Source organism: Lagenorhynchus albirostris, chromosome 7 (genome assembly GCF_949774975.1).
Source record: "Lagenorhynchus albirostris chromosome 7, mLagAlb1.1, whole genome shotgun sequence".
NCBI classification, from domain to species: domain Eukaryota; kingdom Metazoa; phylum Chordata; class Mammalia; order Artiodactyla; family Delphinidae; genus Lagenorhynchus; species Lagenorhynchus albirostris.
Genome location: NC_083101.1, coordinates 3,868,152 through 3,882,473, shown reverse-complemented (window position 1 = coordinate 3,882,473; position 14,322 = coordinate 3,868,152). Strand labels below are relative to the sequence as shown.

The following is a 14,322-nucleotide window of genomic DNA, read 5'->3' as shown; positions in this document are numbered from 1 at the left end:
GGGCACCCCCCTCCCGGATGGGACAGATGCCCCGGGAGGTGCTCCTGGGGTTGGATGAGATCAACCCAGGGGCAGAAAGGGCTCCCCGGGCCCTTGGCGGCCGCGTACCCGGGCCACCTCGATCCAGTGCTCCAACACCCGGGCCCTGGCGCGGGCCGTCACGCTTCGGTCCCCGAGGCAGGTGGTGATGACGCAGTTGGCCACACTGTTGAACTGGGCGACGGTGGCACGGACGGTGGGAGCCAGGTGTTCCTTGCCCCTCTTGTCCCGCTGGGACCAGATGGAGCCCAGGCAGTGGTAGGGCACCACCTTCTTGAACAGCTCCTGGGGGCAAGGGGAAGGTCACCTGGCTCTGCCGCACCCCAGCTCAACGCCCACAGTCCCCCCACCCCCACCCCCAGGCCTAGGCAGGGTCACTGGTCAGAGCTGCAGCTCTGGAAGCCGGGGAGGCGGCTCGAGCCCGGCCGGGGGAGGTGCGGGGAGCTGGTGTCTCTTGGTTTTGTTCCCTGCCCACTGTGGGCACCCAGCGCAAGGTGACCTGGCAGGAGAGAGAGGTGGCCACCTTCCCCAGTCCACCCTAACTCCCAGCACGAGATGCGGCTCACACCTGCCCATACAGGTGGTGCTTTTAGCCCTTGATCACGCCTCAGGCCTGTCCCCTGTCCAGATGCCCATTCACGTGGGCACTACAACCAGAGGCTGCGTCTGCCGTCTGCCACGGCTTCTAGCGCGCACCAGGTGCCTGCTAAGTGCTGAAGCTGGTGAGACCTCCTCAGCAGACGTGGGGGCAGGGGGGGCGGCCCATGGAGTGAGCGACCGTCTGCTACCGGGTGGGCCAGACCCCGCCCAGCTTTCTACCGCTCCACCTCATTCCACCCAGACACAGTGCGAGGGATGGGGCCCGGGTCCACAGCCTGGAGGGGAGCCGAGGCCTTCGGGTGAGGAAACCTGCCCAGGCGACACGGTTTGTCATGGGATTGGGGGCAGGACATCAGCTCTGGACAGGGCAGGGCAGACGCCTGAAGGAAGGTGCACCCCTGCCCGCCCTGCTGAGATGAGCTGCCTACCGCGTCCATCAGCGTGAACTGCTCTGCCACCAGGTCGGGCGGGAACGCCAGGAGGTGAGGCTTCTCCTCACCCAGCCCGTTCTCTGCAGCCACGGGCAAAGGCCAGGAAGGCTCTGGGGCTGGAGCTGGTGCTGCTGCCAGAGCTGGCTCGAGGTCTGGACCTGGCACCGGCCTGGGCGCTAGAGCTGGAGCCGGCACTGGCTCGAGGGCTGCAGTCGGCTTCAGAGCTGGAGCCAGAGCTGCAAAGAAGAGCGGAGCTCAGCAACACGCCTGCCTTTTTCTCCAAGACAGAAACCACATCACTGCCTTCTAGAGAAGCCTCAGCTCAAGAAGCACCCCAGGACGTCTCCCCGCCAGCGGTCCCCACGTGGGCGGTCCGAGGCAGCCCCGGGGGCTCCTGCGTGCCCAGCACCGACCCCGCTCCTCACCCTCCGGCTCTGCCTTGGTGAGCTCTGTGCGCTCCAGCTGGGCCAGGAGAAGGTGGGCGCGGCGCTCCAGGTCGGAGCCGGGCATGTTGAGCTGCACGTAGGCCACCAGCTGCTTGAGGCATGGGAAGTCCGGGGGCTGACAGAAGTCCTCGGAGTACTGGTCCAGCCAGGTGCCCAGGATGGAGGAGACGGCACTGGGGGCAGGCGGGCGGGCAGCAGAGTCAGGGGCCTGGCCTTTCCTTCCACGCGGCCCTCCCCTGGCTCCCCCATGGGGGCTGGGCTTCTGGGCCCGCCCCTGCCCCACCCGCACTGGGCTGCCAGGCAGGGGCAGGCCTGGTCGGCAGGCCTGGTAGGAAGGGGCCCTCCGTCCCTGGTGACCACCTCTCCCTTCCTCGGGGGAGCCTGACTCTCTCCTGTCTGCCCCCAGCCCCCCGGGCCCTCCCCACTGGGAAGGAAACTGCAGGAGGGCAGGGAGGGCCACGCCTGCCCTGTTCATCGCGCTGGCCTGGCCGCACACAGTAGGCGCTGCACAAACAGGGGAGGGAGGAGGGGACAAGCAGAGTGCGCCCCTGCCCGGCCTTCACGGGCCTCGCGCACCTGAACCGGAAGCTCGCGCACCGACGGCTGCCTTGGTCTGTGCGCCGGAGTGCGGGTCTCGTCCTCCCAGGGACGCCATTCTTGGTGGTGGGGACGTAGCCGGCCCCCTGACCCTGACTGCGCTCCCGTGAGCCCCAGCTGAGCACTCACACTGGGCTGCGAGGCTGATGTGTCAGCAGCTTGCCCCCCACACCTCCTGTCCTGGGCCCCGGATCTGAGTGGGGAGGGATGCTCTCAGGGGCCGGCTCTGAGCCCCCAGCCTCCCCTCTGCTCCCTGGGGACATGGGACCCCAGCCACAGCTCTCTGACTCCTTTCCTCCTGCAGCCAGACCTCAGCCCTCCAGCGGGAATCACAAGATGTGTGGCAGCCAGGGTTCTGCCCAGCCCCTCCCATCAGACCCAAAGTCTACTCACTTTTTCAGTTGGTCCTGAGGTCCGCCGTCCTCGCTGGAATAAGGGAGGATGCACCCGTATCTAGAGGAGGCCGTGAGGGCGTCACATCTACCGTACCTGCTATGACGTCTAGTGTTACTGGCTGACCCTCCGGCTAGGATGGAAGCCCGGGAGGGCGGGGATTTTTGTCTGCACCGTTCACTGAATAAAGCCAAGTGCCTAGAAAAGTGCCTGCACACAGTAGGCGCTTCGTATGTATTTGCTGAACGAATGAGCCCAACCAGCACCTTACAGACGCCTGAGCGGGCCTGGGCCCTCAGCCGGCCCCCAGCCAGCCCTGCCCTGGCTACTCCCAGGAAGGACCCCTGAGACAGAATCTGGAACCTCCTTTCCAAATGGGAAACCTGTTCTGCCCAGGGGCTGGAAGCAGAGAGCTTCTCCATGGGGCAGAGGAAAACCTTAATCAAAGCCGCCCCAGCCCTCAGCAGCCCTTTCCACAGGGCCGGGCGCGGGGCCGCACTGTCCATGCTTATCCGACAGTCCTGGCAGCCCGGCCTTCACGTGAGCAAACTGAGGCTCAGAGAGGTAAAGCGACATTCCCAAGACACACAGCCAGTGGGTGGGCGGGGAGCCACTGTGCCGGGGAGGGGCAGGGCGCCCACCTTTGGAACAGCAGGTCCAGGACCCGCTGGGTCGTGGTGAAGGCTCGGTAGGTGCACAGGAAGATGGTGACATAGGAGAGGTCGCTGCCCTGGAAGGCGGGCACCAGGTGCTCCACCAGCTTCTCCAGCGTGCCTGCCTTCACGGTCCGCACCTTGCAGGTCTCATACAGGTTCAGGGCCGAGTCATTTTCATACTGGGGTGGGACAGAGAGGCACAGACAGTCAGCGACAGCACCGTGGCCCACGAGGAGGGCAGGGGCTGGAACTCAGAGGAAGCCCCAAGCGCCCGGCGACTTCTGGACGGAGATGGGACGTGAGTGCCCGGAACAGAAAAAGGGTCTCAGCTTTTGAACTGGAGGTGGGGCGATGAAAACTCGCAACACCAACCCCTGCAGGTCATCTTATTAGCTGAGTAATGACAGCACCTTGCCGTATTAAGGGCAGAGTCCCCGGGACCCCTGGCAAAGCATCCCCGTTCTAGAGATGAGAAAACAGAGGCTCAGCCTGGGGTGGAAAGGCACGGTATGTTAGGACCCAGAGGCTATTCAGGGCGGCGCTGTGGAAATGGCTGCAGAAAGGAGTCCCGTCAAGGTTCACGGCAGTGAAAGGCTGAGTTATGGCTGGTAACCAGCCTCTCTTCTGAAATGTTACGTATTTGTCAGGCCCCCGCTCTGACCTGGAGGGGTCATGGAGTTGTGTTCCGTGATGGCAAGTTGCAGAGAACCGTATATAGTAGGCTGAGTCCTTTTTGGGTTAAAAAAAAAAAAAAAAAAGCCCTACTAAGTAAGGTGATGAAAGCCTTGGCGAAGGTGTGGAAGGACAGTCGTTAAAACAAGAAATACTGGGGCAAAATGCATAAGTAATCCCAGCCTAACATGAAGTGGAAATAGTATGAAAGTGTCTTCTTTTGATGTTCATACAAATAAGTGAACAGAGAACTATGCACTTGGCCCAGCGCAGGGCTGGACAGGAGGGGAGGGCTGAGGGCCCAGATTCCTTTGGGAGCAGGGCTGGGGGCCCCCCAGGCAGGAAAGCCCTGGGAGGGAGCCCAGTGGAGTGGCCAGGGTGGCCCCTGCATCCCGGGCCTTGTCGGGGTTCTGGGCACGGAGACCCCCCAACCACACTCACCCCGAGCCAGCGCTGGCCCTTGTTGGCGCCGTGGTGCACCTGAACCTTGCGCAGGGAGATGGAGTAGATGACGCCGTTGACCAGCTCCTCGCCAATCTCCTGCGTGGAGCTCTGCAAAGACAGCGCCCGGCCACCGGGCGGGGGTGTCGGGGCCTGCCTGGCTGTGTGGCAGGGGGACGCCCCGTGCCACTTCCTGCTCCCTAGATGAGGCAAAGGTCGGTGGCCACAGAGACCTCCAGCCCAGAATTTAACAGGACGACAGCTGGAGGGCCGGGGGTTACTATCGGGGCGGCAGGCACTGCCCCCAGCACCCCCGTCCTCACCCCACCAGCCATGACTGGGTGTGAACAAGACGTACCCACTGGGGTTCCAACAACAGCCTACCCCTGCCCAGGGGGATCCCCCCGCTCCCGCCCCCACCCCAAGGCGAGTACTGTTATCTGGTCATTTCATAGGTGACTACACGGAAGCCGAGGGAAGGGCAACCCATCCAAAGCCATGCCGCTGACGGTAAACAGTGGAGCCGGGACCCCGAGGCCCTAACTCAGCCCCCTGCACCTAGGGGGCTCTGGCCCCCCAAGAAGATGCCTCCCCCAGGGCGTGAGGCCCCTGGCCCCCTCACCCTCATGTGCCCAGACGGCACCTGCGACAGCTGCCCCAGCCCTGGAGTCAGCCTCCCGGGTCTGGGGCAGGTGCGGGCATCCTCGACGGCCACAGCCAAGGGCACTTCCTTCCCTTTCTGCTCATTCAGTCTTGTGCCTTCTTGGGCAACAGAGGAGTTCCCAGTTCCCTGTTCGTTATCACGTGCATGGGGACAGCATGAGAATGATGACAGCGCTGGCATCCGGGCTGATGCCCGGGGTTCCACAGAACTCCAAAACCATGGGGCTTTGGCTAGGCCAGGAAGGGGGGGGGTGTCACCTGGCTGCTTCCTAGACCCCGGGCAGGAAGACCCTTGTTTTAAAAGGCAGTGATCCCTCCTGCTGGGCAGGCTGTCCCGGGGGCTGCATCAAGGCCTGGTCAAGGCCACTCAGTCGTTGCTGCCCTGGGCTTCTCCACCCCCTCTCCCACTGCCCCTGTCCAGGGACAGGGTGAGCTTGCAGTGGGGAGGGGGGCCTAGGAGTAAAGAGACAGACCTCTGAGAGTTCAGGGAGGAGGGGGGAGGTGCTAGCTGGCAAAGGGCCATCATTCACATGGTCAATGCCAGCAGTTAGGATCACGGGTCACTGCCCCAGCTCAGGGTGGGCATGGAGCTCACAGAAGGCCCAGTGGAAGTGCTGACTCAGCCTGGGCCCCACTGACAGCCTTTCCCTAAATCCCTCGGCCTAAGCTGGGCCCCTGGGTAGGAACCAGGTGCCCAGTGTCCTGTGGGCTGTCCCCCCCGGACATCAGCACCCCTGGGGTCAGGGGCTAGGGAGCGGGATGGGCCTGGACCTCCTGCCTCAAGGGCTCTGGGAGGCCTGGGAGCCATCCTCCGGAAATCTACTTCCTCTGACCCAAGGCCGCCCTCCCACTCTGGGCATTGTACCAACAGGAAAGCCAGTGCAATCACACAGGGGCTCCTGACCCTTCGCCTTCTCCGGAGACACAGCCAGGCATTTCTTGGAAGTCAGCAGGGAACCCGCAGGTAGAGGGCCCTCACCTCAAGAGCCCACGCTTGGGGAGGTCCAGCCCTTCCATCGAGGAGGGGAAATTCCTCCTCCTGGGGCAGAACTGAAGCAGATGCGCACTTTCCTTCCCTGGGTCACACATCCTTCCCCGGCCTACAAGAGGCCGCGGTGATGGGTGATGTCAGGGGCCTGCCATCCATCTGCGAGACCAGGGCCCTGTCCACCCACCCCTACCTCTCCTCAGGGGTCCTCGACTGCCTCTCGCAAAGGCTGCTGCCCGCCCTGGAGAGGCCCGTCCCTCTCCGGGGGATTCCAGCCACTTCTGGTCCAGCCTGGAGCCAGACAGTGTCCTGAGCACCCCAGTCACTGGCAGCAGGTTAGAGTCCCCGTGCTGGACCTGCCTGACTGTGGGCACGGGACTCGAACCCCGTGGGAGCACACACAGCACCTGGCTCCCAGCGGGGCCCCATCAAGGCCGCTGGACAGAAGCGCTTCCTGGCCAGGCCAACCAATGGGAGGACTCGCCATCCCTGAGCGGGTCTAAATAGCGGCTCTGCAGTGAGCCATGGGCCTCGCTGGCAGACGGAGCAGCTGGCTGCCCTGCCCAGGCGTCATGTGATCCCAAGCCCTTCCCCCACCCCGAGGGGCCCCCTTCTGCCAGCCCGGTGGGGGGCAGGGCAGGACGCTGAGAGCCGCACATGCTGGGCCAGGGGGAGTCACCGCCTCGTGGCACAGATGGGGAGCTGCTCCAGCCCCACGGAGCTAACCCTGTCCTCTCCGGGCCCTTCACCGCAGCCCAGCAGCAGGAACAAAACCAGATCGTCCAAGCAGTGCAGAGAGCAGGCGCCATTTAAACCATCGACCAAGAGACAACGGCAGGGCAGGATCCAAAGAGAGCTGCCCGCATCCTGGGCACAAAGCGGCAGAGTGGGGCGTCTGCTCCGTGCTCCCACCGCGCTTCCAGGGACAGAGAAGGACAGCGGCCGACAGCCCTGGCACCTGCCCCGGGACCCTCTGGGGCAGGAAGGGCTGGGCCCTGGACCCCACAGGTGACCCATCCTGTTAGCAGAGCAGACAGCACACAGGCCCGGGAACAGGCAGCCGTGTGGGCAGCACCAAGGCCCTGGGGAGGCTCTGGGGAGGCTCCGGCGGGGGCTGGGGAGCTCCCGGGGGAGGGCATGGCCGAGCAAACGGCAGACGCCCTGGGGGGAGGCGTCCACAGGGCAGCAGTGAGCTCTTAGGGGGAAAGAATGCCAGGTGGGTGGCTGTGTCCTCAGGGGACAGATCCTCCTGTCCCGCCCCAAGCAGGCACCCACAGATGGCCCCAGGGCCCGGGGACCCAGCTGGCAGCTGGGCCTTGCACACACTGCCCAGCCTACCACCACGTGGGTCTGGAGCGAGGGTGGTGCGATGCCTCCAGGCCCTCGTGAGCAGAGGCTGGCAGAATGGGCACCAGGGTGCCCCACACCCCGCTGTCCCTCGGAGCACAGCCCGGAGCCCCAGTGACAAGGAAACAGCCTGGGTGACATGTTAGCGTGTCACCTGATCAGGCTTCTGATGCCGTGGCCCCAACTGACTGCAGGCCGAGCCCCGATTCCCGCAAGACAGAGTAACAGGGTTGCCGGGAGCCGATCCCACCCTCATTTCTGGAGAGAACAGAGGGGAACTACTGGGCCTTTTCCAGCCCTGCCATCTCCCCCAGAAGGCGGCTCGTGTCTGCACACACGGGGGTGGCGCCTTCTCCCATCCTGGTGACCTCTCTCCTCCCACTCAGCTGTACATCTGCTGTGGAAGCTCCAACTACAGACCACGCGGGGCCTCCTGACCCACAGACGCCTCTGGCTGCAGACCGTCTCCCCGTCACTGGCCAGGGGCTCACAGAGGAGGAGGGCCTGAAGCCACACCGTGGTCTCCTCCCTGGGGCTGCACGTGGAGAAACCTGGACTCACGCAGGTGAGGGTGGGGAGTGGGGGGGCGGTGGCCCCCACGTGCATGAGATCACCGCCCGGGGACCTCATGGCACCCCGCTGAGCTGCTGCTCAGGCCCACTGAGTCACAGAGGTCACCCGAGGCCCTGACCCGCCAGCACCTGCAGCCCTGGGCCCACCGGACCCACAGGTACTGTCTTTCCTGCAGGGCTCTGGCTCCCAGCTCAGCTGAGCCCTGCAGCCCTTGGCCTCAGTGAGACTGTCTGGGAGATGAGCGAAGGGCAGCAGCTCTCCAAGGGGACGAAGGCGGCAGGGGTCACGAGAGGGGACATGAGCGGCTCGGCGCCAGGCATACAAAGCACCCAGGAACAGGACCTGAGGGCGCTGTGGCTGGCGAGCTGACGATGGACACCGGGCCAGGGAAAGCCTCCCGGGAGACCTGCCAGACGCCCGGAGAGCTGGAGGAGGGCCAGGTGAAAGGGAGGGCGGGTCATCCTAAATCTGTGCGGAGGAGGGAACCAGGCCTGCGGCTTTCCGACCCTTTAGCCTTCTGTCTGAATGCAGGAGCCAAAACACGAGAGGGCTCAGGGATCAGACAGGGCTGCTTAGTCACTCCGAATCCCGGGACAGTTTGAATACAAAGTCGAGCACCCATTTTACAGAGGTGGAGACCAAGGCCCAGGGGAGATGGTCAAGTAGAAAGTGTCCAAGCCCTGGTTCATCTCTCAGATCGTGTGCCCAGGGAGGGAGGAAGAAAACGCCAAATATGCGTGGCCCTCCCGGTGGGCGACGGGGCGCCACCCTCGGGCCTGCCCCCACCCCAGGTGGGTGTCCTGCACCCTGAGCCCGAGGACATGAACAGACCCCCAGTGAGGACTCAAGGTCAGCCCTGGATGGGGGTGGCCACGCTCCTGGTCCCCAGGCAGCGCAGCCCAGAGGTGGCCTTAGTAGGGGACCACACGAGGTGCCTGGGCGGTAGGGCAACCGGGGAGCTCAGTGACCCCAGAAACTGCAGTTTGGGGACCAGCCTGTGCTGAGCCTCCAAAGAGGCTGACCCATCTCCCCAAGAACCTTCTCGGCCAGCCCGAGCCTGGCTACTCGTCAGCGTCTAGAAGAGAAACGTGCCGCCAGTGGAGAGCGGAGACCAGACCTCAGGCTGGCCTTGCCCACCTCGTCCTCCTGCCCCCCCAGCTCCCGACCGTCAGGCCTCTAGGGGCCAGGCCTGCAAGGGGGCATGGCTGGTGACAGCTGAGGAGGAGGGTGGCCTCTCACGAGGGGGTGGAGGGAGGGCCAGCTGACATCAACACCACTGGCCACAGCATCCAGCACTTGAGGGCATTTCCCAGGTGTCAGGCCCTCTGCACACTCATCACATTTAATCCTCCCGACACCTCACTTGATGGGTGGCGAAAGCCAGGCGGGGAGCTCATCCCCGTCAGGAGCCAGGAAGAGGCAGTCGGGGCAGGGATTTGAACCCTGGCCCGTGACAGTCATGTGCCGTGGAGACACACCTAGGCCTCGCTCCACCGGTGGCTGCCACCGTCACAGCCTCAAAGTGCAGTTCAGCCCCTGGTCACATGCTAGAGGGAGGGAGACCAGAGACAGAACAGGCTTCCTCAGGTCACACAGCCAGAGGGGGGCGGGGGGGCGGGGAATGGCAGTTCCCTCACACCCGCACCTCTCCACTGAGAGGGGATTGGTCGGGGCTCCTGCCACAGGATGGCCAGGGCACCCACAGGCCTGGGGTCAGCTACGAGAACCAGGCCTGGGAAGCACCATGCTGACCAGGCTGGCCAGCGTCCTCCTGGAGCCCTGGGCACGGGCACTCCCCTGGCACCTTGTCAGAAGACACAATCGTGGCAGCCACGGCCTGTCCGGCTCTGACACAGTACCAGGCGCCGTGGGGACCGCTTGCCAGGCCGCCTGTCTCTTTCGGTCCTCACCAGAAGCCTAAGCGGAGCAACTGGCCTCGAGTCCAGATAAGGAAACCAAGGCTCAGGGACCGAGAGCACGTCTAGGGCTGCGAGAGGCTGAGCCGGCCTTCCAGCCCAGCTCTCCTCCCTCCAGAGCCCAAGCTCTGGACCAGCACGCGTGACGCTGCCCCTTGGGTCAAAAGGGCATCGTGCCTCCCTCGAGCCCGCAGAGCTGCCAGAGCCTGCCAGCATCCGGGGGCTCCCTGGGGAGGAGAGGAAAACGCCGGGCAACGCGCACTCCCCGAGCTCCCAGAATGCAGGCCCGTGCTGGATGCCCTCACCCTGCTCACCGAGCACCCTTCTGGCAACCATCGGCTCACCCCTCCCCCTCCCCCGCCACAGGCTGGTCAGGGGATGGAAACTGGGGGCTGCTCAAAGTTCCGCTTCTCCTGCACTGGGCTGCAGGTTTCAACTCCCACCTCCTCAGAACTGGGTTGGGGACAGTGGCTTCACGGGAGCCACATGTCCAGGAACGCGGCACTCCTGAGCCTGAGAGGCCAGACGCCGAGCCTGAGGCAGGGCGGACACAGCATGGTGCCACGCTGTGAGGGCCTTACAGGCAGCCAGTCCTCCACTGGGTGGCGGGGTGCCACCTCCCCAAACCGCCCCCACTGGCCTGCTCGGAGGCTGCAGGTGGCCAGTGCTAAGTCTCCTCCAAACCCTCCTCACCAGCAGTGAAGAAGGGCCTGGAAACGGCTAACTCCCAGGCTGAGGATGGGGGCCCAGTCCTGCCTGCCAGCGGTCTAACACCTCCCAGCACTGAGCCCCCACCCGCTCCTGCCCCAGGGCCATCCCAGAGCCGCTGGGGAAACAGCTCAGCGTGCCCAGTCCGGAGAAGTCCTCCCCGCCAGAGAAGGAACAAGGACCCAGTACCAGCCAGCCTGGCCCCTGAGGAGTAAAGCAAGAGGGGAACCCGAGAGTCCATGAGGGCCCAGCAGGTGGCAGCCGGTCAGGCCCCTTGTGAACCTGACAGGCTGTGCAGCTGCTGGAGGCTGCCGCCTTGGAGCCTGCCGGGAAGCCTGGCTGGTAGATGACAGTACACAGACTTACACACACACAGACACACACACACACACACACACACAGACACACACACACACACACACAGAGACACACACACACAGAGACACACAGACGCACACACACACACACCACACACACACACACACACACACACAGACACACACACACACACACACACCACACACACACACACACACACACACACACACACACCCCTACCTCTCAGGTCATGCCTCTTGGCCTAAGGCTAATGAGCCCTGGGGGTTACACTGGAGCCCTGCACACCATGAGATCAAGAGACCAGACAACAGGGAAGGAGGCGGGGAGGCTGGAGGGAGACGCATCTCCCCTGCACATCTCTGCTCTGCCCGAGGTTCCGAGAAGGCTTCCTCATTTCATTCCACCCACTTACACCGCGCTCAGGGCTTGCAGACCCCCTGCCTGGGTGGGAATCCCGCCCCTGCCACTTGCTGGCTCCGTGAGTTTGTGCAATCTAGCACTTCAGTTGTTCCATCTGTTAAATGGACGACAGATGATCCTGACCCCCAAAGACATAACGCACACAAACTGCTCAGCACACGGCCTCCCACCCAGTGCCGGCTCATATTACCTATTATTTAAAACCTTTAGGGTCCAGCTGTGGGCTTGTTTCTTCCTTGAAGCTCTCCCCCGTGTCTTGTGGCCCAAAGCACTTTCACCTTCCTCTGGCCTATAAGCACCCCTACCCTTCACCAAGCACAGGGACTTCTGGGCTGCCTGGGCCTGGTTCCGTTCCCCTAACAGCTCCACCATCCTCCTGGGGCACGTGTAATTGTCTCACTGCGAGGTATCCTTCTCTGACCCCTGTGGGCTCTCGTACACAACAGGCGCCCAGCACAGAACACTGCCCAGCTTCAAATCCCGGCTGCGTCCTCGCTGGCTGCGTGTACCTTTAGTTCAGGGACTTCACTTCTCTGAGCTCCAGTCTCCTATAAAGCGGGGTCGGCACCTACTCGGGAGGGCTGGTCAAAGCCAGCTGGAACGAGGGGGTGGTGTCTGCAGACAGTAGGTGCTACGGACTCCGGGACTCCTCCTGCCTGGCTGAGGCAGTGGCCTGAACGGAGGCAGGGGCGTGGGCCCGGTGACCTCCAGAAAGCACAGAACTGCGCAGGCCGGGCTGGGTCAGCAGTGGCCTGGCTTAGAAGTACGATGATGAGCAGATGCCCAGATGTGTGAGGACATCTGTTAGCCCAGAGAGGGAAGGACGGGGTGGAGACTTGTTAAGGAAAGGGGGACCGGGGAAGGAACCAGAAACTGCCTAGTGGTTTCCAGACAGGACAGGGACCACGAACAGCCGCTTCAGCTCTGGCAGGCCCCAGCGACCAGGAAATCGGCCCCAGGATGGGGGGGGGCGGGGTGTTGGCAGGAGGGACAGGGACTTCCCCACCCCCTCCCCCAGCTCATGGTAAATGGTCATTGTGTTTGGTTTCCGGCAGTGGCCTCCTCTCCTGCCAGGACCCTGGTTTTCCTGCCCCAGCCAGAAGCTTCCCCTTTGATTTCTAACCAGCAGCCACGGCCTGGATCTCAGTGCTGGGGCCAGTGAGGAAGAGGAGGGGGGAGAGGGGGAGAGGCGGAAAGAGAGAGAGAGGGAGACAAGGCAGACCCTTGGGCAGGGGTAGGGCTCAGCTCTGCCTCTCCCTCAGTTCCTCAGGGATACAGACGGACAGAGGGAGGGAAGGAGGGAGGGAGAGAAGCAGCTGAGCGGCCCACCCCTGCGAGCACGCAGGCCGGACCCTCCAACACACAAAGCCCGAGGAGCTGCCAGACATAATGAAAGTCAGATGAGTGCTGGGCTGGTGTCAGGCCGCCCACCCCCACCCTCCCAGGGGTCTCGCTCCAGCCACTAATGAAGACCAGAGCTGTGGGTGGATGAGGGTCGGGGAGTGTGCCTGGCCGGGCCACCGGCCAAGCTCAGCAATAAAGGGTCTCCCCGGCCCGAGGTTCTCCCACCAAGAGCTCCCTCCACCCCCTGCCTTCCCCCCACTCTGGGCAGGGAGATGCGCTTTATCCTCGGGTAAGTATGCATCCCGGCCCCGTCTAGGCACTGGGGACACACAGAGGCACAAGACCCAGGCTGGCAATTACAACTTACCCGGGCCTAAAGTGACAAAGCAGGGATACCAAGGGGCCCTCGCCAGCTCGGGGGCTCAGGAACCCTGCTGAGCTCTCCCACCCAGGAATGGCCTCTGTCCAGGCCCCAACCCTGGATTCTGCCACCCTGGCCGCACAGTCAGGTAGGAGGGGTGGGGGGGAACTCCTCCCCCGCCCCCCGCTGCCCAGAGCACACTAGAGACAGGAGTCCAGCCCTCACCTAGTTCCCCCAACCACATGCATGATAGGCACACCCCCGTTCTGAATCCTCCCAAATCCTTACAGATTCAGGGTGTCGGCGCATTTTCTAATCAAGAAGTGAGTCACCCCTCCACCTGAGAGGCCCTTGTCCCAACCTCCCCGCCTGGACACCGGGCCCCACAGATTGGAGGCCTGTCTCCCCACTCCCCCGCTTTGAGCAGCCCAGAACATCGGAGTCCACTTCTGCCCCCAAGGGGGGCTGTCTGTAAGACCACTGTGCTCCCAACCGCCTCTGAGGATTCTAGAAGATTGCCGCCCTAATCACTCGTTCACCACCTGCATTTCGAAGCCAAACTGCCTAAGCCGGCCCCGGCCTGGCCACGGGGACTAAATACGGCCCAGCCCTGCTGTAGGGAAAGGCACAGACGCAAACAGACAGCGACTGCGCGCGGGAGCAAGTCTACCTGGGTTGCAGGGGCGCGGGAGTGGCACACCTGGGCTCGGTGAGGTCACGCACTGGGACGGATAGAGGGGGGCACGAAGACCCGGTTCTGGTCCCGAAACTGTTGGACCGGCTGGCGGCAGCCCCTCCGCCCACCTGGCTGCCTTGGGGTTGGCGCAAGGAGGGGGATTTCTGCGGAAGGACCCTCCCCCTCCGCAACCTCCGGACTGGGGGCGGTGACCACCACCACTGGAGGTGGGTGACCCGCTAAGGACGCTGGGCCCCCACCCACTCCTCGCTCGGCCGAGCGCCGGGCCAGCCTGGCTCACCCACCTCCAGGCGCGGCAGGTCGGGGTCGAGCTGTGTGAAACTGTGCAGCACCACCGGGCAGCTGTCGGGGCCGCCCACCTCCAGGCGCACGGCGTCCCACACGCTGCGGCTCCGCCGGGAGCCCGGAAACAGCGGCTCGGCGCCGCCCGCAGGCCCGGCCGCCTCGGCCCACATGCGCTGCACCATGGGCGGCTCGCAGCGGCGCGGGCGGCCGGCCGGGCCGCGGGACCCGGGGCGGCGCGGGCGCGGGGCCGGCCCGGCGCGCGGCGGCGTCGGCGGCGGCGGCGGCCCGCGCGGCTCGGCCCTGCCTGCGCTCTGAGCCCGCGGCCCGGCCCCGCTGAGGTCAGGCCGGGGGCGGGGCCGGCTGGCCAGGGGCGGGGATAGGGAGGCGGGGCCTGCGGCGTGGAGGG

The 14,322-nt window shown here is 64.4% G+C and overlaps 1 protein-coding gene across 15 annotated transcripts in view; it reads right to left on the bottom strand.

Annotated features, from left to right (window-relative positions):
• Positions 1–14,118, bottom strand: part of LOC132523244 (ral guanine nucleotide dissociation stimulator) — a 43,999-nt gene extending 29,881 nt beyond the window's left edge. For 11 of the 15 annotated variants that reach the window (XM_060153946.1, XM_060153948.1, XM_060153952.1 and 8 more), the window contains exons 1-7: positions 13,916–14,118; positions 4,276–4,386; positions 3,148–3,341; positions 2,507–2,605; positions 1,496–1,689; positions 1,068–1,306; positions 109–324 (exon numbers count right to left, since the gene is read on the bottom strand). In XM_060153946.1, coding sequence (XP_060009929.1) covers positions 109–324; positions 1,068–1,306; positions 1,496–1,689; positions 2,507–2,605; positions 3,148–3,341; positions 4,276–4,386; positions 13,916–14,098 — 1,236 coding nt within the window. In that variant the 5' untranslated portion in view covers positions 14,099–14,118. The remainder of the gene's footprint in view (positions 1–108; positions 325–1,067; positions 1,307–1,495; positions 1,690–2,506; positions 2,606–3,147; positions 3,342–4,275; positions 4,387–13,915) is intronic. The other 4 variants (XM_060153943.1, XM_060153956.1, XM_060153945.1 and 1 more) reach the window with 2 other exon arrangements.
• Between the last annotated feature and the right edge of the window lie 204 nt (positions 14,119–14,322).